The following is a 25,288-nucleotide window of genomic DNA, read 5'->3' as shown; positions in this document are numbered from 1 at the left end:
TGAAGTTATTGTTGGGAATAACAGACTTTCTGAAATGGATTGGCAAATTTGCTAGTCTGATATAATTTTTACATCTTTATTGGGAGTGTTAAGTGACCTGCATATTTCACACTGTAAGGTAATGAGATACAAAGTCAAGCATCAGTCAAAGCTAGTAACCCACTGAACGAGTGAAGAAACTCAGTTTACAGCAAAGAGATGATTTTATCATTTAATGCTCTAAATATGTGCTGTAGCAAAATGTTACTGCTCTCTGGTAAAGCAGAGGATGGAGCTAAAACTACTAAAGGAAACGCAATAGTTTATTGTTCTAAAGTAGTGAAATTGTCAAAGGGCTGCTGTTTAGTGACATATTTGACTGTCTCTTTGTTCATGGGATAATATATGTAGCACAATGCAGTGTGTAAAATGTGTTTGTAATAGTTAGAAATCACCTGTGGTGGTGTGTAAACCAGTAGATAAGTAGCTGACATCATAAATTCCTAAACCCCACACACCTTCTTATATGGCACAGATGAGTAAAAGTAAAGTCTTATGTGCATTTTCTTGAGGAAAGGACATAAGATCTTGAGCTGGGGGCAGAAGATTACTTTTAAAAGTAATGTGATCTGCCCCATGGGGGACTGTGCACTCTCAGCACATGGTGCACACGGCAGCAGCGGAGGTGGCCGAGATTGTCAGAAGGGCAAGCAAGCTGCAAGGCATTCCTCAAAGGGAGAATGGTGGCAGAGGGAAGCAAGTTCAGGCTTCTCTCTGCTCCATTTAGAGACAGGGTTGATCTGACAAGCTTGGTGGTACACGTGAGTAAATGGCACTGAGAGATGCAGGTTTTAATATGTTATTCTGAGAGAGAGATGGACGGCCCTTGTGTGGTAACGTCACTGTGCCACTCCCATGGACTTAATTCCTGGTGGGCATCTTCCCTTCTCACCTCTTTATCACTAAATATGAAGGTCAGGTAGAAAGTGTGTTTTGACTTGTATTGAGTTGATAGTCTGTAGAACAAAAACGTGCCAGAGATGTTTTCATGGTTTTTTTTTAAATCCTGTTGCTTCTCTCATTCTTGTTTCTGCATGTTTTAATGATTATTTCTGATTATCCTGTGGCATAAATGCTTCTTCCTTTTTCTGTTAACTTTCTGTGAAGCTTGAGCTTTCTGTAATACACATTGTGATGTAGCTCCTAATCAAGATTTACCCTTATTTTCAGGACTGGATATTTTAGTTTTGGACTTGTAAGGGCTACCATGATGAAGTATTGGGAGTTATGCTTAGTTGTGAGTCAAATTGTTTGCAGACAGATTTATCTCTTCTTCTGGCTTTTCTTTTGCTGTTTCTCATTACATTTTACCCCTACTCATATTCTTATCTGCCTCTTGCCTTGTGCTTCCTTCATCAGCTGTATTGCTGTTGCTTTTTGGTATTTCACGAGTAGCACTGGCAGTTTAGGATGAGCAAATCACATGACAAATCTTTCCATTGCTTAGAAAAAAGCATTGGCCAAGGATATCAGCATGGACAGGGTGATTAAAATGTCTGCTTAGAAGGGGAAAACTACAAGGAGTGGTCCACTAAATGCATCTTTCTTTCTTTCTTTCCTTCTTTGCAGTCTCTTGCAAGACAAAACAGTTGCACTGTTTCTGCTAATACTGTGTTATTCTGGCATAAGAGGCCCAGCTACAGTTGGTCTTGATCACTTCTGGTGGGGTTTTGTACCAGGGGCTGTGCAGTGTGTCTTGGACTTTATTAGTACCTTAACTCTGTTGTATTACCTATGTTGTGGATTTAACGTGCTGTGGGTGCTGACACAGCTGACTTTGTCCAGCAGAAAGCACCTTATGTCTGGCAGCACCACCATGGAACTGGAGTCAGTAGAGTCTATTATCCTTTCAGTGCTGTTCCTCTCCTTAGATGTGTGGTGGGTCTGCTTGGCTCAGGGGGCACATTTGACCTGTGTCACTCAGTGCATGCTGCAGTGCTGTGGATCTTCTTGTCTGGAATGACAAGAAGACATTCCAGACACTTCTTGTCTGGAATAAAAGTTGCTAATATTCGTTCTTATATTCAGACCTTATATTCTTGTATTGAGACCTGATTTCTAACATATAAGAAGCATGGATATAGGGACTGGCAGAACACAAGAACAGGCAAAAACAGTGTAAGAAGTGAGCCTTTACAAGTCATATGGTTTCAAAGTAAATCAAAACCTAAGGGAAGACAAGATACTAGTGTTTTGGGGTTTTTTTATGAGGTGAGGGAGGACAAGTGTTATCCTGTACCGTCTTTCCCTGGAAAAAAAAGCATCTGTGCTGTTTAACGTTTATCAGTGACCTGGAGGAAGCAATGAAGTTCACCCAAATTGCAGATGACAGCCAGTCAATATGCTGGAGGCTGCTCATTCCCAGGGACCTGGACAGGCTGGAGGATTGGGCCAACACCAACCCTCTGAAATTCATCAAGGAGAAATAGGGATTTCTGTTAGGAGGTACTGAATTCTCTAGCCCTTTTCCTTCTGTTGTCCTATGCTTATTCCTTCACAGTCTTCCTTTCTGCCTTCTCCTAAATATGACACAAATCTTGTACAGTCCTACATGCTCTTTCCTACCATTCCATAGTGAGTCTCACAGCCCTGTAGGCATTAGTCCCTCTGGCTGGTAAAGGTGGTCTAGGCTTTGTAGATCCTCATTGGTGGTTTTCAAGGCTCAACTCGGTAAAACCTTGACCAGCCTCATGTTCTACCTAAAGCTGATTCTGTTTTCACAAGAGGTTGAGCTGGAGACCTCTGAGGTCCTTTCTAACCTGACTTAACCAGTTATTCTAAAAGTTGTTGCTGAACTGTAAGTTAAATAAATTCTGAGTTGTTTACATCATAACTTGCTGATAATAGCCTGTATTTTAAGTCTGCATATTGCATATCTTGTTCTGTCTGTTGATGATAGTTCAGTTATTTGGTAGACTAGCAGAATACTTCCATTTCTGGAACACTGTCGGGGTTTTGTTTGTTTTTGTTAATGCAGCGCCAGCATTACAAACTATGTACTATCTCTTAAAAGTGAGTTTGCTAAGTCACTGTTAGGAACGTGTCAAACTTGTAACATTTTAATAAGTTACTGTTTTGTTAAGATGTTACAAATGGTACTTAAAATGTGCCGGTATGGCTTGCTGTTGTGTGCTGGATCTTTTTTTTTCAGATAATCAAATGTGTATTTAGTAGTACTTGAGGTATGAGCTGTAGGGCAAATTCCGTTCTAGGGCTTCTAAGCCAGGACTTCTTACATTTTAACTGCATGATTAAATTCAGGTATCTGTTCACTGTGTGCTGTGAATGAGCATGGTAAGGTGAGAATAGAAATACTGATTTTGTAAATTAGCTTTTAAAGACTTCACAAGATGGGTCTGCTTTCATGGCTGACTCTGGCCTTTTTTGAGAGGAGGGGGAAATTCCTGACTGAACAGTCTTTGTGTTCCTAAACACATGTTGGCTGCCTTAGTTATACCATAGAGATTCAGAATTACAGTGGTCTGCATCCTGGACCAGTGTCAGAGCAATACTGTTGGAAATAAGGTCAGTAATGTAAGCCAAGGACTAGGAAAACATGGAGATCTGGGTACCAATGCTGTGCCCCAGTGGGAATCTGGAATGAGAAGTTTTGGGAATGTGTACTTTTCCAATTCCATTCACTTGCTGACCCAGGAGGGCTATGGCTGTGCTGAAGGGTAGGTGAACATTCTTAGTTGAGACTTTCAGCACGCAGACAGTTTGTTCCTACTTTGGCTACTGTTTAACCAGAGTTCTGTTGGTTGGTTGCATAAAAGATTGAGAGATGGAGGTTTTTTTTTAGTTGAAAGTTGATGGTAATTCTTAGATGACTGTTTTTTAGGGGTGTGGCAGCTGTGTTGGCATTCCACCTTGGACACTGACGTGCAAGTGTGTGAGCACTGCATGGTTGGGATGGCATAAGTAGCACACAGGAAGATCAGAATGACAAATGTCAGTGGATGCAAAATTGCTCTTTCCAGGACTTACAGGATCACAGTACTAGATTGTTGTGTTCATGTGTTCCCATAACTCAGTGTGTCTGTAGCATGACTTCCTCAGAACAGCTGTTTCTTCTGTCAAAGCTAACGCAGCTCAAAATTTCATCATGATGTTCACAGTGTCATCAACAAACTTCTGTGATCGCTTCCATCTTAATCTAAGGCAGTAATATATCCTCTTCTAATGCCATCACTGGTTTGTTGTGGCAAAGGATTAAAGTAATTTTGTTCTTCAGTAAATGTATATTAGCTGTACATGGTTTAACTTGAAATTCCAAAAGAACAGAATAGCGTAAGTTCCATGTTTTGATATTTATCAGCACTGTAAACCTTACTTATTATGTTCTTTTGTAAGGCCACGGAGATTGTTTCCTGCTGTATTTGGTGCATAAAGCATAGAGTGATCAGCAGTGTTATTTTTTTTGCTGTTTTGGTGGGGCATTTTTAATTATTGTCTTGATAAAGTCAAGAAACATTTTGTGCCTGCTACTGAACACAAGCCCCACACCCAGCTACTCAAACACGCAGGGGCACAGATTGACTTTTGAAGATACATGTTTTTTGAGATTTCCCTTTCCAGATTTTGTTTTCATGGAAACCATAAGCTAATTCACAGTTCATGGCAGTAGGAATAAGTCCACAGGCTTTTTTTCAGAGGGAAAAATACCAAGTTTTTATTTGTCTTGGCAAAAGTAAGGTTTTGATCTTGTCTCCATCATTTATTCTTGAGCATTTTAAGTCTGGGTGGGAATTGTTGCAATCATCATCATCTTTTGTTAAAGATATCTCCTTTTTTTGGTCCTTTCTGTTTCAGATTTAGCCTTGGAATCTAATCCATCTGATCATCCCAGAGCAAGCACAATTTTCCTGAGCAAGTCACAAACAGATGGTAAGCTAAGTTTTTTCCAATTTAACAAAAGGCAGGAGAAAAACTGGAAAAATGATGGCCTATTTTAATTATACAGCTTGAGAACACTGTGCTTGCATTCTTTCGAGCATAGGGATTAGTAATTTGCGTATTTACACAGAAATATGTTTGTAGACCATTTTACTTAACCCTGACAATGAGTTGTTCTTCAAAATGCTTAAATATCAGATTTTTGCAGTGCAGATCCCAGTAGTCTGAAGGAGCACAGCTTTCTTCACTAGTGTAATTCAAGCTTCCAGCAGTGGTGGGTTTTTTTATGACTAAGGGCTGTTTCAAAAGTTGTTTTAAATTATAAAAAAAAAAAGGACAGTGTTCTGTGAGAAATAATAAGCCGAAACCATCAATCTATATCAGTTGCTTTTTTGTTGTTTTAAACTGTTTGAATAGTTTCAGAGGATAATTATTCTTGAATCCTGGTTTTAATAATAAGTATGTATTGGGATTTTCAGTTTCTTTGCAGAGCCCATGTTTACTTAATAAAAGTCAATTTCGAAAAATTACTATAATTTGTGCATTCCAAAATGCTGTTAAAGAGTGGAGTTGCACAAATAAAAACAAATTCTGACAACAGCACATTTTGAAGTTGCAACTAATAAAAAGTTCAAGATAGTCTTATTAAAATGCTTCTGTTTCTGTTATAGCTGGTTCTTGTTTGAAGCACTGTTTTTCTGAGAAAGTGTTGTACTTGAGGTTGGATGTGCTGATGGAAAGCTGCAGTGTGTCTTTTACCTTGGCATAGCTTTGCCACAGAGAAGTAGAATTATTTTGACAGGTCTGTCAGTTGCTGTCCTGCTATTCAGAGTCTTATGACAAGTGGTAAAATTGTCAGTTTTATCAAGTTTGCAGTGCTCACATAGTCTGGGAGCAGTGGGAACAAGCACTGCATGGTTCTCCAGAGGGGATGATACCAAGGAAATATAGAAACTTCTTTCCTTGGGGCCTCTAAGGTCAGTCTTCATCCAGGCAGAGGCTCTGACCTGCACGCTTCAAACACCTCTTAGATGAGGGATGCTGAAGTTGCAACTCACAAGTTGACACAGTTCTTGAACACTGTTGTGCAGTTTTTCTGTGCAGCCTTTCAGCCTGGCTACACATGTTCAAACTACATGAACGTGCTTGTTGGGGGTAGTGTTGCTTTTAAACGTGATTTGGTTTTCTTCAAATATCACATATTGAATTGTGTAGACTTGTGTCCATGTAGAAAAATGGTCTGGTAGGTGAGAGAGTAACTATTAAACTATGATCTGAAGTTTGTATTAGTTAGATGAACTGATTTTTATGGAGAAGTTCACCAGAGGAATTTATTTTCTAAATTCCTGGTTCCTCTTTGCTTAACCTTCCACAGAATTAGTAGAATTAATATCCGTGAGTTCTTTCTCATTGAGATGTTATCAGGATTATGAGTTTAATTTATGCTAAAGGACAAAAAAAATTGTGGCTACCCTTTTCCAATTGTCAGTTTTTCTAAATGTGTAAGAGAATGTGTCCTGCTAAAGAGTGGTAATGATCTGAGGTTAAAATTTTGGAGAAGTCTGCTATCCAGGCTGGTCACATTTGTATACTTGGTGCATGTGTGCAGCTCTCAGCTCTCCTCTAAGAGCACTGTTGTGCTGCTGCTGTCACAGCTGGAAGTTAAACCGTGCAATCTTTTTTGAAAGATGGACATAGTTTAAAATTATCAAATAACATGGTTGCAGTTATATCATAAATAGGTGCATAGCTTGTGGCAGCATCTTCTGTGTAGTGAAATACTTTCTGCTGTCTAATAGGAGAAGAGAGAACATGTAAATAATGCTGGGCACCTCACTTGCTCCTTGTGTCTTCGGCAGGTTCAGTGTGTCCTGGTTTTGCTTCTGGTTGTTGTTGGATATTGGACATTGTCTGTTTGAACTGTCTGAAATCATTCCATTTTTCATGATACATAGCATCTTTTCAAAGCTGAGACATTTTTCCCCTTAGTGTGATGGAAAGTAGTTTCTAAATGTATATGTGGGTAGTTTGAAGTAGTATATAGCTTACTAGCTTGATAAAACTTGACATTTTTTCCTCAAACTACTTTTCCAGATGCTTAAAGTAAAATTTCGAAATTTTAATACTCACGTACTTTAGAAAACCAGGTTAATAGAATGACTTTTTTGAATGTAAATTGGGATTGTTTTTTAGAAACCTTTCAATTCACATTCTTTCTCCCTCTTTCTAGTGCGAGAGAAGAGGAAGAGTAACCATATCAATCATGTAAGTAAACCACATTCTATATAGATAATATTAGTATGTTGGGACAAAAACTAATTCAAGGAAACAACTGTAGTAGTTCTAGGTATATAGTCCTACAGGTATATAGTCCTACACATGTTCCAAATCCTCCTTAGCAAGATAAAACTGAATTATTTTTGCCTTTGTCTAAAAAATAAAAGGCACAGTATCACAGAGCATAGAATGGCAAAGAATAAGAATTCATCTTTTTATTGTATCAGTCTTAAGCATTTCAGAACAGTAAAAAAGAAAATACAAGTCAAACTGTCTATGTTTTTTTTAACAGAAATAAAACTACATTAATTTCTCATTGAGTTTTGAATGACTCTCTGTTTGAGTATTGCTACAGGACTTATTGTAAGAAGTGTATCCAGTATGAAAACAGAATGATGAACAAACATCAGTAGCATGATACACAAGTCATAATCCATTAGTTTTAATATCTGAAAATATGCTCTGAGCTTTTTCTGCAAATATTAGTTGGACACTTGACTTACCAAAAAGAAACCAAAACAAAACAAGATGCAATGTCATTAATAACTGGATAAAAAATTATTGATTAGTAAAGCTAAGAATAGAAGTTAGTAACGCAAAGTTTAAAAAATATGGTGTATCAAAAGTGTAAATGAGAAGGTATTGGTAAGATAATGGTATTTCAAGTCTGTTGTATTTAGTGTGATTATGCAGGGAGTGGGAGTAATTCTTTTTTTTTCTTTCTTTTTTTGTCACAGTTCCAGCTTTAGTCTGCCAGCACCAAGGTGAAGTGTGATTGGATTGGTTTTGCTGGCAAACTTCAGCTGGAATGGGAGATATTCACAGGCAACCATTGAGTTGTGAAGGGTGCCAACATATTCATATGGAGAACTTCCAAGTTTTAGACAAGGCATTTAAAAACATTTTGGCAAAAACTAATGAATCTTGAACTGTTTGATTAAAATTCCTCCCTCAGTTTTGATGTCCTATCTCTAGTGCAAGGCATTCTCTAAAAGTACTCAGGGAAGCCTGGCGGTGGGTTATATAGGAAGATTCCTTACAGTGTATAATGTACAGGGTTAGGATGGATGATAGAGCATATTGCTAGGTCAAAATAATAATAGTAAAAGTCAGGACAATAGCAGTACTCTATTTCCAGATTCCAGATGCTAACCAAGATGTGTGTGAAGTGAGCAATGTCAGGAAGAGGTTTCTTTTTCTTCTAAACTAATAACAAAAACCCCAAGTGCAAAATTGTCTTTACAGGAAGCAATACTGGATAACCACAACTGTAAAAGTATAGGATATGAAAGAAGGGAGATGATGATTAGTAAAGTACATCACAGAGAGGAAAGACTGAATCACAAACTGACAAGAATGGAATGCAAGAGAACTGAGAAAATCAGAGGACTCGCTACTTTAGCTGCAGCTATTTCTAATGAAAATTATTTATCTAAAAACACCATGTTGTATATTACAACGGATGATTCATAAACCTATCTTACACAAGGGAACTAGGTGGATACAGGGTAGGTTACATTGCAGCAGCAGTCATCTACAAAGACCCCCTGTGCAGTAAGCACTTGAGGTGTAAAGCCAGTATTCAGTGTGGTAAACCAAAGCTTACAGAATCCCTCTTCTTGAATGTATTTCAGTTCTTTTGTTCCTTTCTTTTCTTCCCCAAGGTTTCTCCTGGACAGCTTACGAAAAAATACAGTTCATGCTCAACAATATTTATAGATGACAGCACCGTCAGTCAGCCTAACCTTAGAAGCACAATAAAGTGGTAAGAACTGTTTGTCATCAGCGAGGGGCTGAGTGGCACCGTAAGGTTTATTTGGGATTTTTGGGTGTCCTGTCTGTTCCAAAACCAGTTGTGCACTTGACTGAGAGAAGCACAGCGCTGCTTCTTCAGGTTGGTCATGGAAGGGGTGTAGAGGTCTGGTAATTATGACTGCTGGAGTGAGCTTTTGTTTTAGTACTGTCGTGTTTCAAAGAAGTTCTCATCGTGCACTTGAGGTGCAGAAGTGTGTCAGCACTTGTGTGCTGGGCGGAGGGGGGGAGTTCAATTCACATTGAAAGCCAAATCCAGAAGTTCTTCATCTGGGAAAACTTGAAATGGGTTTTGTATGGAGTTGCAGGAAAAGTTGCAGGGCTGTGTTTGCTACTTGCCAGTGGAGTTAGTCTGCCCTCTAGTTGTGAAAAACAACGTGTTGCTGACTTGGGTTTTAGTTATAGCCTTTCTCCTTTTTCTTGAGGTATTTGTTATTGTAGTAGGTGATAACTGTAGCTGCCTCGATTCTCCAGTGTAAATAGCTGTTTGACCTGTTTTTTCGGGTTCCAGAAAGACAGTTGTTAGCACTTAGACCATACCAGCTGAGAGTTGAAAAAAGTTTACCATGCTTGAGGGGAAAGGAGGGCTGACCAGATTGAGTCCCAGAAGGCTTCACTGTTTTAACAGCGTAGTAGAGTTTGGAAATGTATAAGTCAATTCATCACTTTCAAACAAAGCATGTCACTTCTTTTCTAGAGAAGCAAAAACCTAAAAAATTATGCTTGTGCCATTTTGAAGTGGTGTACAGTTGTCAACAGATCAGAGCTTTCTTGTGATAGGTTCCTGTGATGGCAGTGTTGTTGTTGTAAAAAACCTGAAATTTAGCCACAGTAGATGAGCATTAATATGTGAAACCTATTGCCTCACTTAGCAGAGACTGAAATCTGATCTTGTCCACTTCTTGGATTATGCTGGCATAGTATCATCTTTATTATTCTCTTTTTCAGACAGTTCCTAAATTACACAACTGGGCATACAGAGTTAAAACATCAGGAGAATCTCTACAACAGTATATGTAACATCAAGTAGAACTTATATTTTAATTGGGAATACCCCACATTTCCACTTATATTACCTAATCAGGAAATGAAAGTATGTATTTATAATGTTGCTTAACATTTATTTTGTTGCACAAATATCTCTACAATGAATGTAAAAGTACTTTAGCTAGCAAATTTGATTTAGCCAGTTTCTTTCCAGACAGTTAAACATCAGAAATGAGACACAGAGTACTTGAGAATGTGAAAGGAAGCTTGTACAAAATAGATTTGTAATATTTTGCCCTGAATGACAGCTTTTGCAGTGGAATAGTGTGCATGGAATATGCTTTGTTAAATCTTCTTTTTCTTTCTTTCTCTTTTTTAGTGTAACATTAGCAATATTCTACCATATAAAGAACAGGTGAGTGAACTCTTCCTTTGGTGAAATATAACTTTCTTTTTGAGCCAGGGATACAGAATTGTGGAATCATTATGGCTGGAAAAAACCTCCTAGATCATTGAGTCAAATATGATCTGGTGAAACTTAAAGGAGCTGAAAAAACTGGCACTTTATGCTATATCTGCTTCCTCTTTGTCCCCCCCCTTGAGCTGCTGTGGAAGGGTCAGTAATACACCCATCCAAACATCAAAACAGGGAGCGAAGAAAACACACTTAACTCATAACAAATCAGCCTTTGGCCTTTGTTTAGCTTTTCCTGCATACAGAGGTACAGATTAGTTTTGATGGGTGAAGGAAGTCTGTCCCATGTACATATAACCCTTGCCATTATAGCTAGTTACAGCATATGCTTCAGAATTATAGCTGACTTTTTGAAGTAAATGCTATTAGTGAGACAGTTCCACATTTTAAGGGAGAACTGTACTAAGCATAATACAAGAACATGGATAGCTGTTCTTTGTTTAGCATCTTAAATATTCAGTTGTAAGGTCTCATCATTAAAGGCTTTGCAAAAATATGGTATTTGCAAAAATATCTGATTCTAGGAAAAGCTGAACTATAAAATATGTCCCTTTATCCTCTTTGAAGAACAATAATTTTTAGTAGGGCATACCAGTACCAATTAACTCTTGTTGCTAAACCAGAGATTTTTGTTTTGTAGAGATTCTGACAGATCATTGGATATTTTTGATGAAAAATCTCATCCTCTCACAGTAAGTGTAACTTTCTGATCCTTTGAATGTGTATCAATATACACCTTGATTTGTATTGTATAAGTCAGAAAAATGTATTAGCACCAGGTCACAATCAAATTGATCTTAAATTTTACCTTTATATATAATATACAGAGCAAATAATGACTTTTGATATCAGCTAAATCACAAACTGAACCCAGTCTTTTTAAATGCTGCAAAGTAAGTTTGGTTTTCTATCCTTTGACTGTGAAGAGAAAGCAGCATGTGCCCAGTTCTTCCATATTCCATATCTGAAGTTTCTTGTCTCTCTCTTTTCTTCCCTTCTTTAATACTACTTTAATTACCAGTCTCTCCTATTTATTTAGGAAGACATGGTTAGTAGGTATGTGCCTACCCTTTTAATGACTGCAAACAGGGGAACGTAATACGTGAAGCATCACTTGAAGTAGGTGACAGCGAGTTTGGTCTTTAAAAAACCTGAAGGGCAACATTTTAAAGCAAATATGCCTAAGGCTGCTTGCAGTAACAGCTAGGAGCAATTCAGCAATAAACAATTTTAATGTGACTGATCCTGGTACACCTTTTTAGACAATCTGTAAGATGCGAAACCTCAGAGTACAGGCAAGTTCAAGACTGGAGCGTGTGCTTTTCACATCCAGTTTGAGCACTCCTAGCTTAATGCCTGTCCTACAGAACCACTTCCCTTGTTTTTCACTTGAAATTAACTTAGCAAAGCTCTAGTGGCTTTAACAATTCAATTTGCTCTGGTACTTACCTGAGTGAACACAGTTCAACCTATCTCACGGATTTGGCTTGTTAATAAACACTTTCTAATGAACAATTTAGTATTTTAAAAAAACCCAAACAACTTCAGGACAAGAGCTGTATTGAAGATTTCTTGTATGGACTGTAGCACTTCAAAAGGAAAAGTATGGTCCAGAACTATTTTAAATGCCCAAATCTGTTGTTTTCCATTGAAAATTATTTATGTAAGATGAACTCCATCAGACAATTTCTTTATTTAACAACCTGACATCCTTTGATCTTTTCATATAGCCTAGCTCCTATTTAATGAGAGGAAAATCATTGTGTCCTTTAGGGAACACTTAAAGGTCTTTTTTATCTTGGTGCAGCATACAGACAGAAATAGAGTTATGGCTGATTGTCATACTTCTGAGGGGAAAGGCACAGATGGCTTGTTAGTTTCTATAGCAATGGCGTTTTGCCTGGGTACCTACTGTTCCTTTAAAAAGGTTAATTAGCTGGAAGAAATCTCTGAACACCTTGTCTTCCAAAGATGCAGTCACAAGCAGTTCAAACCCAGGCTCTGTTGACCCTAATGTGACCCAGTTACCAGTATCATGGGGTTTAGTCACAAATACCAGTCTCAGTGCCTTCCTCCTCAGTTCCAGTCAGCAGAACTGTACTTCCAGATGTGCTTTTGTACTGCTTGTAGCACAGGAGGGGTCCTACTCATGTTATTCCTAATGTTGCATGCCCACCCTGCAGAGGTAGCTGCCACTGGTTAGTGGTGTATTTGAAAGCTGTGTGGAGAGTACAAAGTTAACTTACCTCTGCATTTTACTTGACACTGCTACCTGGCTTTTTTAAACTACAAAACACAGGAAAATGCTTGCTGCTTTGCTTACCTTACAGCTACTTGTTTAATGTCAGGCAGGTATGATGTTCTCAGCTACTGTCTTTACCATACTATAGGTCTACCTTGGACTGTAGATAGAAATCAGGTATCAGTCTTGCAGAACCAGTGTGCAAAGTTGGAGCTCTTGAAGTTTCATCCCTCCAGGAAGAGTGCTGAATATCACAGTGTCTCTCAAACACTCATATAAGAATTGCTTTTACAGACTGTTTATTTCTGAGCTTTTCTTCTCCCCTGTATTTAGAAACAGTTTAGCACTGTGTCAGTTAAATCTACCTGTTCATTAGTTTTGTTGTCTTTCTGGAGTCTCTCAAGGATGAGTCCTATGAAGACAGTGTAAATTACCTTCCAGTTCTACCTGTGACAGAATTATTGCCATGTGTTCTTCAGCTCTTCCTCAGCTGGAAGAGGAATCTTGTGAAGTCTCTTAATTGCCTTTTGAAGAGCCAGTGTTTCCCTGATGTGTATATACATGTGATTTTCTTGCAGGAGGAAGACTCCTTTTTTTTTTTTTACATCTCTTTCAGTCTGTAAAATGTTCTATGGACAATAGTAAGCACCTGCAATAATGATGGTAGTTCATACTCTTTCCCATTAGCCTTACAGATCAAAAAAATGTTCAAAACAAAGATACCAGCTACAGCTATTGTGTTTTGTTTGGAATTTTTGTGATATTGCAGGGTGGCTTCTTTCAGTATAATTTTGTTCTGTCTCTGTGACAGAAAAGGGTTGTATACACTTTGGTGAGAAGAAATAACCATGTGTGGCTGTTCTCTAGGGTCAGTATTAAATAAGACAGATTTTCAGTAATTCAGAGAACTTTCTTTCAGCGGGAAGAAGTTCCAGATGACTACTACAAGCATGACCCTGATCACAAGCACATATACCGGTTTGTCCGGACACTTTTCAGTGCTGCACAGCTGACAGCTGAATGTGCAATAGTGACACTGGTAAGAGATGCCTCATTTCTGAAATTTGAGCTTTTGGAACACTTTCCCTCCCTCCTCAATAAGTGAACTGGGCTGACTTTTAAATAGTTACAGTATCTCATGAAACCCTGTTAATGAAGACACAGAACAAGTGAGTTCATTAGAGATTTCTAAGTAGTCACAGAATTGATTAACTAAAAAGGAACTTACCTTTTCTGTATATGTATATGTAATGCTTAATTACTTGTCCAGTCAAAAACTGCTTGTTCCATAATATATATTCGCTGAAGGAGCTTGAGAAGAGCAGAACAGCAGGGCACTGTAAACAGTGGGATGTAATAAGATCAGACTCAAAGATATCTTTTATTTCAGTTGTGTGGAGGGGAAAGTGTGAGTTCTGAGATCATATTAACCAGAACAGTGCAAGTAATACTGCCTTAAGGGGATTAATCCTATAGGAACTCTAGGAGATGAACTTTCTCATTATATCCCTCAATCATTGCCACCTTTCTATTAAACTTTTTTTTTTAAATTAAACTGAAGAGGCTACAACTTTTTTTCCCCAGGTGACACGGAGATACTTAGAACCTAAGGACAAGATAATAATCTCATTACAGTTTGTTGTTTGATTTCAGAAAGCATGATGGATATAAAAAAATTGTCAACAGTATTGATTTTATATATATATACATATATATGTGTGTGTATATGAAGGGAAATAAAAACCCCACAACTTATATAATTGCTACATTAGACAGTCTCTTAAACTGCGCTTTGTTGCACACTAGATTTCAGTCTTCATTGTGTCTTCTTTCTGAAAAACAGTGTGAAAGGAGAACAGAACTGTCACCAAAAGACAATGTAGCAATTAAGCAAACTTAGCTTGAAGGACTGTCTTCAATATGGAAATGAGTAATTAAAAAGGCTGGATAGTTAGAGCTATTGAAACTCAAGGTTTTTGCTTTTCCAAAGACAGGCAAGCAATTTTGACAGAACAAGATGACAGCTAACCCTAGGCAAACTAGCTGAAGTATTTACAAAATACGGAGTTAGTTTTTAAAGTTTTTTTACCACTAGATGGCCCTGTTATTATAGGAACACCTTTAGGCCATTTGAGGGCTACAAGCAAAGGATGGGAAGAAAGTGTGAGGAGATCTCAGTGACAAAGATTAAGCCCGCCCTTAGACCTTAGTAGGTGCAGCTTCCTGTACCCACTTGTTAATCTGAGGTTTCATTAGAACCGTGGATTTAGGTGAGGGAATAGAACATTAAAAACGATCTGTATTCAACTTTGAAAATGAAAATTACTTGTTACGTGGATCATTATAGGACTGTGAAATAGTAAAAAACTTTAAAGGAAGGGACAGATTTGACATCCTGGAGTTGGTTTGAGATTTCATGGGAGGAATGAGTAAAAGACCAAGACACATCTTTGGACTTGTGTATCTTTCTAAGGAGTTGTTGATGTAGATGAAGGGACCAAAGACTTCTTTACAGGGTAAAATAGAAATAGCACTAGAACACCTTTTGTTGTGGAAAGATAGCGATTAACACATCTTTGTCCCATCACTAGAGATCACAGCACAGGTTTTTAGCACTTCCTGTTCAGCTACAAGTGCTGAACCTTAACCATGATGAAAGGCTAAAGTGATGTTGAGTGATTTGCTGTCCCACATAGGCCCTAATGAGAACCTGTGTGGGATGTGTGACACACTGACAGAACAAGCTGTAGCAGTGTTACCCTGAAACAGCAATTGCTGATAGAAATGAACAGGACTGATACTTCACTATCTTTATTGTATACCCTGGTGGTCCAGTTCTTGTGTTATAATAAAAAAGGAACCTGTAACTCCTGAAAATTTGGATTCTTAAGTGTAAGTAGGAATCATGAATACTTATTTTGACACACTTAATGGTAATAAATAGTCATATTGGATTGGCATGTTTGCTTCTCAGAACTCAGCTCCAGGTCTTAATTACACACATTGAAAAAAAAATGCAGTTGTTGGAGTTTTGTTGTTTGGTTTTTTAACTTCTTTCTATAGGTTTATTTGGAAAGGCTTTTAACCTATGCAGAGATTGACATATGTCCTAGTAACTGGAAGAGGATAGTCCTTGGAGCTATTCTGCTGGCTTCTAAAGTCTGGGATGATCAGGCTGTGTGGAATGTGGATTATTGCCAAATACTGAAGGACATTACTGTTGAGGACATGTAAGTTGCAAGGTTTGGCTAATTTACAGTGGTGGGGTTTTTTGGGGGGTGGGGGGTGTTCGTGGTGGTTTTTTGTTTGTACGTGGGCTTTTCTAATGGTACTTGGTGTGATCATACTGAAAAATGTCTGTCTCTGTTGCTATGATATATGTTCATGGTGTATATCTGGTGTCTGGCCTAGTTCCCTTTTTTAACTCAAGAAACTTTGGATGATTACCCTACTTTGAGACAAGTCTGTGCTAATAATTCTAATGACTTGGGTGAGCAACTTTGAAGTTAGTTTTCTTTACCTTCTTTCTCACAGTGATGAGCCATGGAACTAAAGTGCCCAATTTATAGTCTTATCAAAAGATTTGTTTTGGAAGGAAAAAAGTTAACTAAATTTGTTCCCGGCCTTTTCTGTTTTAGAACTTGAAAAATGGCAAGGTAAACTCTAACTTGTGCCTTATGTGTGTGCTCGTGTATCCAGCTAAGGCCTAGATATCTGAAGGTGTGAATTCCTAGCTGCTGCTGCTGCTGACAGGTGTTGTTTGTGTGGGTATCTGTGGTTGCACGTGTTAAACACAGCTACTGCTACAGCTTATCCTCTTTGGCAGAGTTCTTAGACATGCCTACAATGCTGAGAACAAAATCCTCAGTCTTACAACTGCTTGTTTATGTAAGGCTGTTCCTTGGATATATTTTTGTCTTGGATGTAGATTTCAGTTTTTCAGAAATTTTGAATCTGCTGTCTTTTCTTGGTGCACTCAGATTTAATCCCTACAGATTTCGCAGTACTGGAAGATGTTCATCCTTGTGGCTCCAGGCTCGTGCCATGGGCTGGAGGTGTGTTTATGTGGAGTATATTTGGCCCATTAGGTGTTCTGTTAAATTCCTTCTCATAAAGCTCTATCTAAGAGCTTTGAAATGTCAACATTATTGTTTTAATTCTATTTGGCAGCTTGTTCCCCTATTATTGCTTGTTCCAGTATTATTATCACAGTGGTAGAAATGCTACAAGGCCAGCTTAAAACACTAGGCTTTCTGGCTGTAGTAAATCTGGCTGTAGTGTGTGTTTGAGTTTTATCACACTGCTGTGCCCTGAGCATGTGTCCAGGCCTGTGTAGTAAGAGCCAGTCCTAGCACAGGAGCAGACTGAGGTGGTGGAGTTTTGCACACAGCAGTGAGAGGCTCCCTGTGTGATGGGAGAGTCTGCTCTTGCCCCAAGCTCTTTTCCCTGGATTCAACCCAAAGCTAATGTTTAAAATACAGTAATTATTCATTTGGGAGGAATACCTAGTTTTCTTCCTTTTAGGTTGGGGGTGGCATTTCTAAAATTGAGGGACTTTTCTCCACCAAAACAATTTTTATTATTCAAACAACAACAGTGAATGCAGTTATTTGTTTTATACATACCCCTTGCCTGGGAGTTCTTTGTCTCAAAATGCAGGACTGTGCCAGCCCTGCTTTCAGGAAAGCATAATTAGTGATTTTATACAATGTACATCTTCACTCAATCTGGCCTGGAGTGCTCATCTATCTGAGGAACATACTTGAAGCATTGCTGCAAATAACTCTGAGATGGCTGAAGTGGGGTCAGCGAAGAAAGGAGTGCTGGAGTATACATCTTGCTCTTTTTGATGTCTCCTCTTCTAGCCCTATTTGGAACAAATCAAATTGATAGCACTGGAAATATCTGTAACAAGCAGGATGTTTATTCTCTATTGCTGATGCTGGGTCTCCTGAAATTGTCAGTACTTCCATTTTCAAAGCAGTGATGATGGTAAGGAAAATAGATGGAATTTAGGTATGTTCTTTCCTCCCAATTTGAAGATGGGATTTTTGTAATCCCATCTCATTTGAAGTGACTTAGACCTTTGGATTTAGGTACAGGCAGGAACTGTTCAACCACTTCCTCGACAGTGGTCGAGGGTGCTCATCCCAGGCTCTGCACTGCTGCAGCTTGGCAGACTTCACTGCTCCTTGGTTGGATAACATCACCATAATAGGGACCTTGGAAAACTGCCTAAAATAGTCAGGAAAATTATTTTAAGTTTAGAAGTTTACTTTCAGTTAATAGTTGGTGCTATAGTTAATTGTCAGATTTAGTAGTTCCAGTACTTTTTTAAACCAGTAATTTGATAGTAAGTATTAGCTATTTGAAATACAAGTGTTAGTGAGAGAAAATCAGCAAAGGATTTCAGGCACAACTGCATTCTAATGTTGATGATGGCTGGTGATGCTGCCAAAAAATTCACCTAAAATCCCAGCAGCTCCCCAGCTAAAGATCGCTTGGCAGGACTCTACCAAGGTCGCTCCCTGGGTGGGCCATTCTTGTGCAGTAAAGGCCTATCTGCAAGAACTGGTGGCAAGTTTTGTTTGTGTACTTTCTGTGAATTTTCCTCTTGGCTGTGTGGATCTAGAATGACCTCACTAACCTGCTAGACACCCTTGTTGAGCCACTGCAAGCCGAGCAAGGGAGCTACACTGCTCTGGAACTGGCAAAATGTCGTATGTCTGATTCAGTGCACCCAATTTGCAAATCTCGAGAGTGTGTGTGTGTGTGTGTGTGTGTGTGTGTGTGTGTGTAGAAGCCAGGCACCTCTTCTGAAGGCAGTGTAGGTGCATCTCCTCCCCAGCAAACACTCCTTACTGCTCGGGACACGTGCTGGCAGCCCCACCCCACAGCTCCATTGGCAGCAGGAGCTGGGTGGCTCTTCCAGAAACTGCCAGCAGGTCACAGGTTGTGAAGGGATACATGGTGCAGGCCTGGAAACTGGCAGATGTGCTCATTTGTCTTAGCCTCTTCCTACTCAAAGCGAGTAAAGTGTTCATCTTATTTTTTCTATCACAAGCCCTTTTTTATGTGACCAAAACACAGGTGGTGGTTATTTTTAGTGAAAAGAGTTTTTCTTTGGGGTTTTGGGAGGTTGGGTTTTTTTGTTTTGTTTTACTTATTTCTAATGGTGGAAAAAAAATCAAAGGAAATTAAATTGATATTTGGAAGTCATCCTTTGTCAGAACTTGCTTGCTTTGATGAGAGCAAATCCATAATCACTGAAAAATTAACTGTGCAGCTGCTAATCTTGCCATGATTGTTTGTAAGGGGACACATGCTGTTCACTCTTTAGGCTACATATATTTGTAAATAAGGCACAGAAAACACATGGGCATTATCCTTACCCAGGTTTTAAACCACTGTTAATAGACTTGTTAATCCAATGAAGAATTGTATTTTTACAGAATTAAAATGTATTAGCCCAGTGAGTTCAAAAGGGGAAGTGAAGAGCATTTATTCAACAGGGTAAATCAAGCTCTGATCAGCTGATCATCAAAACATTATCTGATTTACATTTCTATAGGCTTATGACCATATGAACAGGAAATTAATTTTGGCACTAGGTTCAATGATACTCAAGTCCACTATGCCAGAAACAAGCACAAAGCTGCTATTCATATTGAGACCCGCCATCCAGTACAGGACAACCTGGATGATTCCTTGATTTATTTGCCCCCCTCTGATAGGTAGAGCGTCCATTTTGAAAGCTCCCAAAAAGCAGTAACAACCTTGGCACTGACTTTGTGCAGCTTACCTTATGGTGTTATCACAGTTGGCCTACACAGCTGCTAAATTCTCTTGAGACGGGTCTGCTACCAGTAGGAACAATTGTTGAGTTAGTGTTGAACTGAATTGCTTGTTTTGGTTACCACCAGTTTCTTTTTAGGTTAATTTGTAAAACGTTGTTTTTTCTCTATAGAACATCTCTGCTTCAGCTGACCACAGTACAGTAGCTGAAGCAGCCTTTTTCATGTCATGGCACTCTCCCCGCTTTCCTCCAAGTATTTTGCCCAGTGAAAACAGACAAGAGAGTAAAAACTGGACAGTGCCCTTTGACACAGTACTTTGTTATCCTTCCTAATGCTATTGAGGAAAAAATTCCTTCTCCCACCTAATGCTGCTTATTTATTTATTTATTGGAGATGAATCCATGTTGCTTCAAGAGGCTTTTTTCTGTGAGATAATAGCAGCAGCTCTTCATAGATCCATTTGTTGCCGTGGTGATCTGCCTACTCCTTTTGTTAGTCCGCCTCTACTTCAATAAACCCCCTTCCTGTTATCAGCCTGGTGAAAATGTCTGCAAGTTCTTCAGAGCTAATAAACAGCATACATCATTCCTTTCATCTGATCACTATAGTGTGGGGCCGTATGAGAGTGAGAATGGCGCATGAATTGTACAGCTGCACTAATGGAACTCCGAAGAATGAACCTCCCCCGTCAGCCGAGTGAGTGCATGACAGGGCACTACCTTCCTCTCCGAGCCGGAGGTGCCAGGACTCAAAAGCTGCACCTTGTTTTGAGCACCAGGGAATGACCTGTCTCTCAAAACTAATAATGCAGAGCTCTCGATGACTATTTCAGAGTTGCTGGTTTTAAAACAAGCTTGAGATCTCTTCAGTGTTTTCAGCCAGCTAAAACTATCTTTTTTTCCCCTTTGTGTTCTGTCCCTTATGCCTCCTAGGAACGAGATGGAAAGACACTTCTTGGAGCTACTGCAGTTTAATATCAATGTTCCTGCCAGTGTTTACGCCAAATACTACTTTGATCTTCGCTCTCTAGCAGATGACAATAACCTGAGCTTTCTGCTGGAGCCTCTCAGTAAAGAGAGAGCACAGAAGCTGGAGGTAATGCTCTGAGAGTGGCTGAGCAGGGGACTCTGTCTGTATGTGTAGTAAGAGCATCTGTTGCTAATCATGTTAAGTGGTGGTTAGAAAAAGTAAAAAGCTTTTAGATTAGTGTATTACAGGGTAATTTAACCCCTTTATAACTACAGTTAGCATGTCTAAAACCATGCCTGGGCTAAGCTAGTATTCTGAGGAAAGGAAGGGTTTCAGAAGAGATTACAGAAGTCCCGCAGATCGCAAAATAAAATGGATATTATTTTGGGAACCATAGCTCAGCTAGGCTACTTACGATTGAAAGGATTAGTGTCATATGTAATGGATTGTCTGTCCTTCCCTAGTCACAGTCTGTATTCCAAGCACCTAGAGACAGTCACACTCAGCCCTTTCTAAATACTACCAGCTGAAGGTTTCCCACTGCATCCCACTGCACAGCTGCTTTTAGAGGGAGCACTCTTACTGCTCTCATGGTTTAATAAACCATTTGTCTCGGGACAGCTGCAGAAAAAATATGCTTCTTTTCCTAACTTGTAGAACCTCACCTTTCCAAAGAAATGTTGCTTTAAGATAAACTTTTGGAATAGCCTCTTCTTGGGAATCCTTCAGAATGCCCAGAGGAATGTAAATGCAGATAACTGGCCCTTTCTGCTCGATGGGGAAGGCTGCCCTTCTGTGAGTCCCTGCTGCCTTCTTGGTGTGAAGGCGCATTTTAAAAAACTTGAACTTTTGCAGAGTCAGTCTTCCTAGCTGATGGAGATGTCTAAGACATTTTGAAAATTACCTGGGTTCCCAGGGAAATTTTCTTGTTGGATCAATGCAACCTTTCATCTGTCCAGGTTTAATTGATGACTCTGCATGTTATTTTGTTGACCTTTCAACAAAGGCATTACCACAGGCCCTGTGTACACTGATACCATAGCCCCTTTCAAGAGGGTTGTGCTACGGTATTCTTGGCTTATATTGTTCTGTTGTCCACCCCCAATAATTCTGCCAAGTCCTAGGGTTTTTTATTTTGTCCCAGAAGTGGCTGAACTTTGGAAATAAGTGTGATCCCTCCTGGTCTTTTGGAATGATAGGTATGATATGCCTATGAATTCCTCTATTTAAAGTTAAGCAGTGCAACTCTTCTGCTTTGTCTCACCCTTGTTACTTGCACTTTAAGCTAACACTGTCACTAATTGTAAATGTGGTTGTAGGGCAGTTCATAGTCCACAGGAAATTGTTTACTGAACTGCTCAGTGCCCAGGCATAAGTGGATGATTTACAGATTGTGAGCCTGTTTTGTTTCTTCTTTCTTAGCATTTGGGGGCTTGGTATTTAAAATCACAGTAATTTTCAGTACAGTATGTGATTTGCCCTAATGTACTTACTTATGCATCTCTATAGGACATTTTGGGATTTGATTCTAAAATGTGATAAATATTTAAACCATTTGCTAAAATTTTTAATTCCACCTTTTGGTTTGAAGCACATGAGCAGTTGATAGAGCCTGTATAAAGTGGTGAATTAGTGAATTCCAGGGACTGAAAACTGATTTACACCATATGGGCAGCTGGGGCTAAATATGTCAACACAGGTTGCTTTATGATTGATGTGCCAGCATTAAAGCAGGATGGAGAGTCTGTCTGGTCTTGCAGCAGGAGCTCATGCCGCCAGTATCTCAAAGAATGCCACTCTTGAGCCAAATGCATGCCTCCAGAAGGTCGGCAGGAATAAATGTAAATAATTATTTTAAAACACACTTAGAACTTTATTCATGCTCAGAGTGCTTTTCACCTTTTGAACTTCCAGAACATAGGGCTGTGCTGAATGGGTGCTGCCTTAAAGGGAAGGTGTAGGCTTGTAGCTGATTGCAGGACTCTGAGAGTTCATCTGGTGATAGGTAGTAAATTATTAATGGAAGTAAATGTTCAGGACTGACATTCAGTTCAGCCTTTTAATACAGGTATCCTTATTAATTTGCACTGATAATGCCTGAAGGCTCCAATCAGAAATAGGCCTTGCAGGGGAGGACACCCTGTTTTTCGGACAATTGTGTTATTAGGATTTTAAATAAAAATTTGTTACTAGAATAGCTGCATCAGAATAAAGGCCTCTTGACTAGCTAGATGAACATGACAGAGGCAAGCCAATAAATGGATGAAAAAGCAGTTTAGCAGTTAAACACTAGGATGTCCGCATGTGCTAGTATTTAATTGCTGTAATAAAGTGCCATGGCTGCCCTCCCTTCTCAGACCTCTTCCAGGACATGATCGTGTGGGTGATCCTGGGAAGACCATATTGGGGTAAGGGTGTAGAGAAGGTAAAGGCAAAACAGACATCGTAGTAGAACTTCATTTCCTAGGCTCACTTTTACTGAGTGGCCAAAGGCAAGATGCCTGAGGGAGTGCAAAGACCTTTTTAAGTTGAACCTTTTTCTCATAGAAATGCCTGTGCACATACCTGTGCACTGTTAAAATAGAGGGGTTTGTGCTGCTGTGTACACCAGACCCAGCTACCAGGTGCAGTTTTCAACACAACTACCTCAAACTTTTAAGTCTGAAATGGATCCAAGTTTTCCATTAGATAGTGAGACTAGTAAAAGAAAGGAGATAGTTATGGAAACCACTCTCCTTCTTTAGGTCTTACTTTCTGATGGCTGGGGTTCATGTTAGCTGGGGACAGACCCCTTTAATATTTTCCCTCCAGAGTAGTTCTTCGCAGCATCACTGCTGCAGAGCACCTGTGCTGTTGGTATTACAGTTGTAAAACCTCCCTTGAAATGTTTGAACTTTTCTAATGTGTACTTTTCATTTTGTCTCTAAACGTGGTATCCAGGCTATCTCCCGACTGTGTGAAGACAAATACAAAGACTTGTCAAAAGCTGCTATGAGACGATCTTTCAGTGCTGATAACTTAGTTGGTATCCGCCGTTCTAATGCCATCCTCTCCTGAGGAGAGAGAAAAGTGCAGCACCATGAACCAGCATCCATATGAATCGGAGGAATACCACCACTCCATGCACACAAGCCAGCAGTGATGGTGTCTTCCAGCAAGAGGAGGAGAGGAAGGTAAATTAGCCAAGAGAGCCCAGAGCTTGAGGAGCATACTTGGTGCAAAAATCAAGATCTTTGTCAAACCAACTCTCTCCTCCTTCTAATGTATCCAGAGGTGCAAAAACAAACTTATCTCCTTCTCTCCCCCACAGATGTTTGCTTACTATGTAGGCCTATAGCTGTGAACTCCTGAGGTTTTTAATAATAAGTAGTTTTAAATTTTAGAATTTAAACACTAACCACATGACTATAGTTACAATGTTCTTCCCTCCTCTCCCCTGTAATCCAGAGTCCACTGCATTTGTATTTCAGGTCAATGCAGTGTTAACAAAAACAACACAAAACATGGGACTCTTAAAGTATAAAGCCACTCTGGAGCTGAAAACAGTAGCATAGACACGTGTTGATGGTTTTTCCCTGGTTTGGCTACTAAAAGCTGCTATTATTGGTGATGTGTTCATGCCAAGAAGCTGCCCAGCAGGAAGGAATTCCAACTCTGCACCCACAACTTCACTCCAGTAGAGATTGTCAAAAGACTTTGAATGTTTTGACTGGGGGCAGAGATATGGTTTTATGTATTGTTAAAATGTATAGGGTCCATGCTGCATTTCTTGTGAATTATGGTGCTTCTCTCATTTTCTAATACTTATATTGCTCTGGAAGAGATGTAATCTGTGTATTTTTCTGAGGCATTGAATGAAAAAGTTGGTCTGGAAACATCATCACCATCCCAAACAGTGTAGCAATCCAGTGGTGAATGGCGTGTGTGCAGCACTGCTTCTCTGAGTTCTACTGCAGATCTCTTGTGCTATATACAGTGGAGTTCCTAAAGCTGATATTGTGCATCCATCTGGCTCTCCTCGGGTTTCAGTTTCCTAGGAGGGATTTACATTCATAATGAGACAATAATGAGTTTGAGAATCTTGGACTACCTAAGAAGGTAGATGAAAAAAATATTGTGTTCAATTGAGAATTATCAAAAAGCTTTCTACAAAACCTATTTTTTTTTCCCAAAATGAATTTTATCTTGTGCAACTGCTCTAGAGGCTTGGGGTTTGCTCTTTCTGAGACTTTGGAACAGCGCTTACTTTCAGGCTCTGAAACTGAACTCTAAACAGGATAAATATTATTAGACTCTTCCTGTTACAAGTCTTTGTAGTATCTTCCCTTCTTGGATCCAAATAGGTTCTAGGCAGTGTGTCCTAGGAGCAGATTTCCCTCCAAATGGCATGGGTTTTGTGCACTTCCTCATACAGCCAAGGCCCAGAAACCTTCACTGAGTAACAAGTCCATGTGCCTTTGGGAGTGGGGCTGTCTGAGTGCCATCCTCAGTTTGGCTGCACTCAGCTGATAAAATGATGCATACAGCCTTTTGCAGTATGCAAATATGCCAGGCCCTGGCTCCCAAATCCATGGAACTTGGCACTTCAGGTATTGATCACTAGTTCAATTTTGAAAATAACACTACATCTTCAGGTGGTTTTCCTTTCTCATGTTTGTATTAAAAGAAAAGCTAATAAACTCTATTTTAATTAAAGTTAAATGTGAACGGTGTGTTCTGTACAGGTGTTGAATTCCATTGCTCCTCATGAGTATTTGGTGCTGTGCAGCTTCTCTCAAGTAGGAAGAAAAAGAA

At 39.3% G+C, this 25,288-nt stretch overlaps 2 protein-coding genes across 3 annotated transcripts in view; one reads left to right on the top strand and one right to left on the bottom strand.

Moving 5' to 3' along the window:
* Positions 1 to 3,700: 3,700 nt before the first annotated feature.
* Positions 3,701 to 25,189, top strand: CCNYL1 (cyclin Y like 1). The gene is made up of 10 exons (XM_008931178.3): positions 3,701 to 3,716; positions 4,852 to 4,926; positions 7,166 to 7,200; positions 8,877 to 8,977; positions 10,391 to 10,426; positions 11,127 to 11,178; positions 13,648 to 13,767; positions 15,792 to 15,958; positions 20,458 to 20,620; positions 23,435 to 25,189. Exons 1-10 carry the CDS (start codon positions 3,701 to 3,703, stop codon positions 23,549 to 23,551), a joined length of 882 nt encoding a protein of 293 aa, XP_008929426.1. The 3' UTR covers positions 23,552 to 25,189.
* PLEKHM3 (pleckstrin homology domain containing M3) overlaps positions 8,235 to 25,288 on the bottom strand; it is a 117,479-nt gene continuing 100,425 nt past the window's right edge. Inside the window, exon 9 of one of the 2 annotated variants that reach the window (XR_001920525.2) lies at positions 8,235 to 9,839. The gene's annotated coding sequence lies outside the window, so the exon portion shown is untranslated. Of the gene's footprint in view, positions 9,840 to 14,454; positions 14,561 to 25,288 lie in introns of those variants that run through there. The other variant, XR_001920526.2, reaches the window with a different exon arrangement.

Source organism: Manacus vitellinus, unplaced genomic scaffold (assembly GCF_001715985.3).
Source record: "Manacus vitellinus isolate BGI_N305 unplaced genomic scaffold, ASM171598v3 scaffold_20_pilon, whole genome shotgun sequence".
In the NCBI taxonomy this organism is placed as follows: Eukaryota; Metazoa; Chordata; class Aves; order Passeriformes; family Pipridae; genus Manacus; species Manacus vitellinus.
The sequence above is the reverse complement of the archived record's forward strand: the minus strand, read 5'-3'. Positions and strand labels throughout refer to the sequence as shown.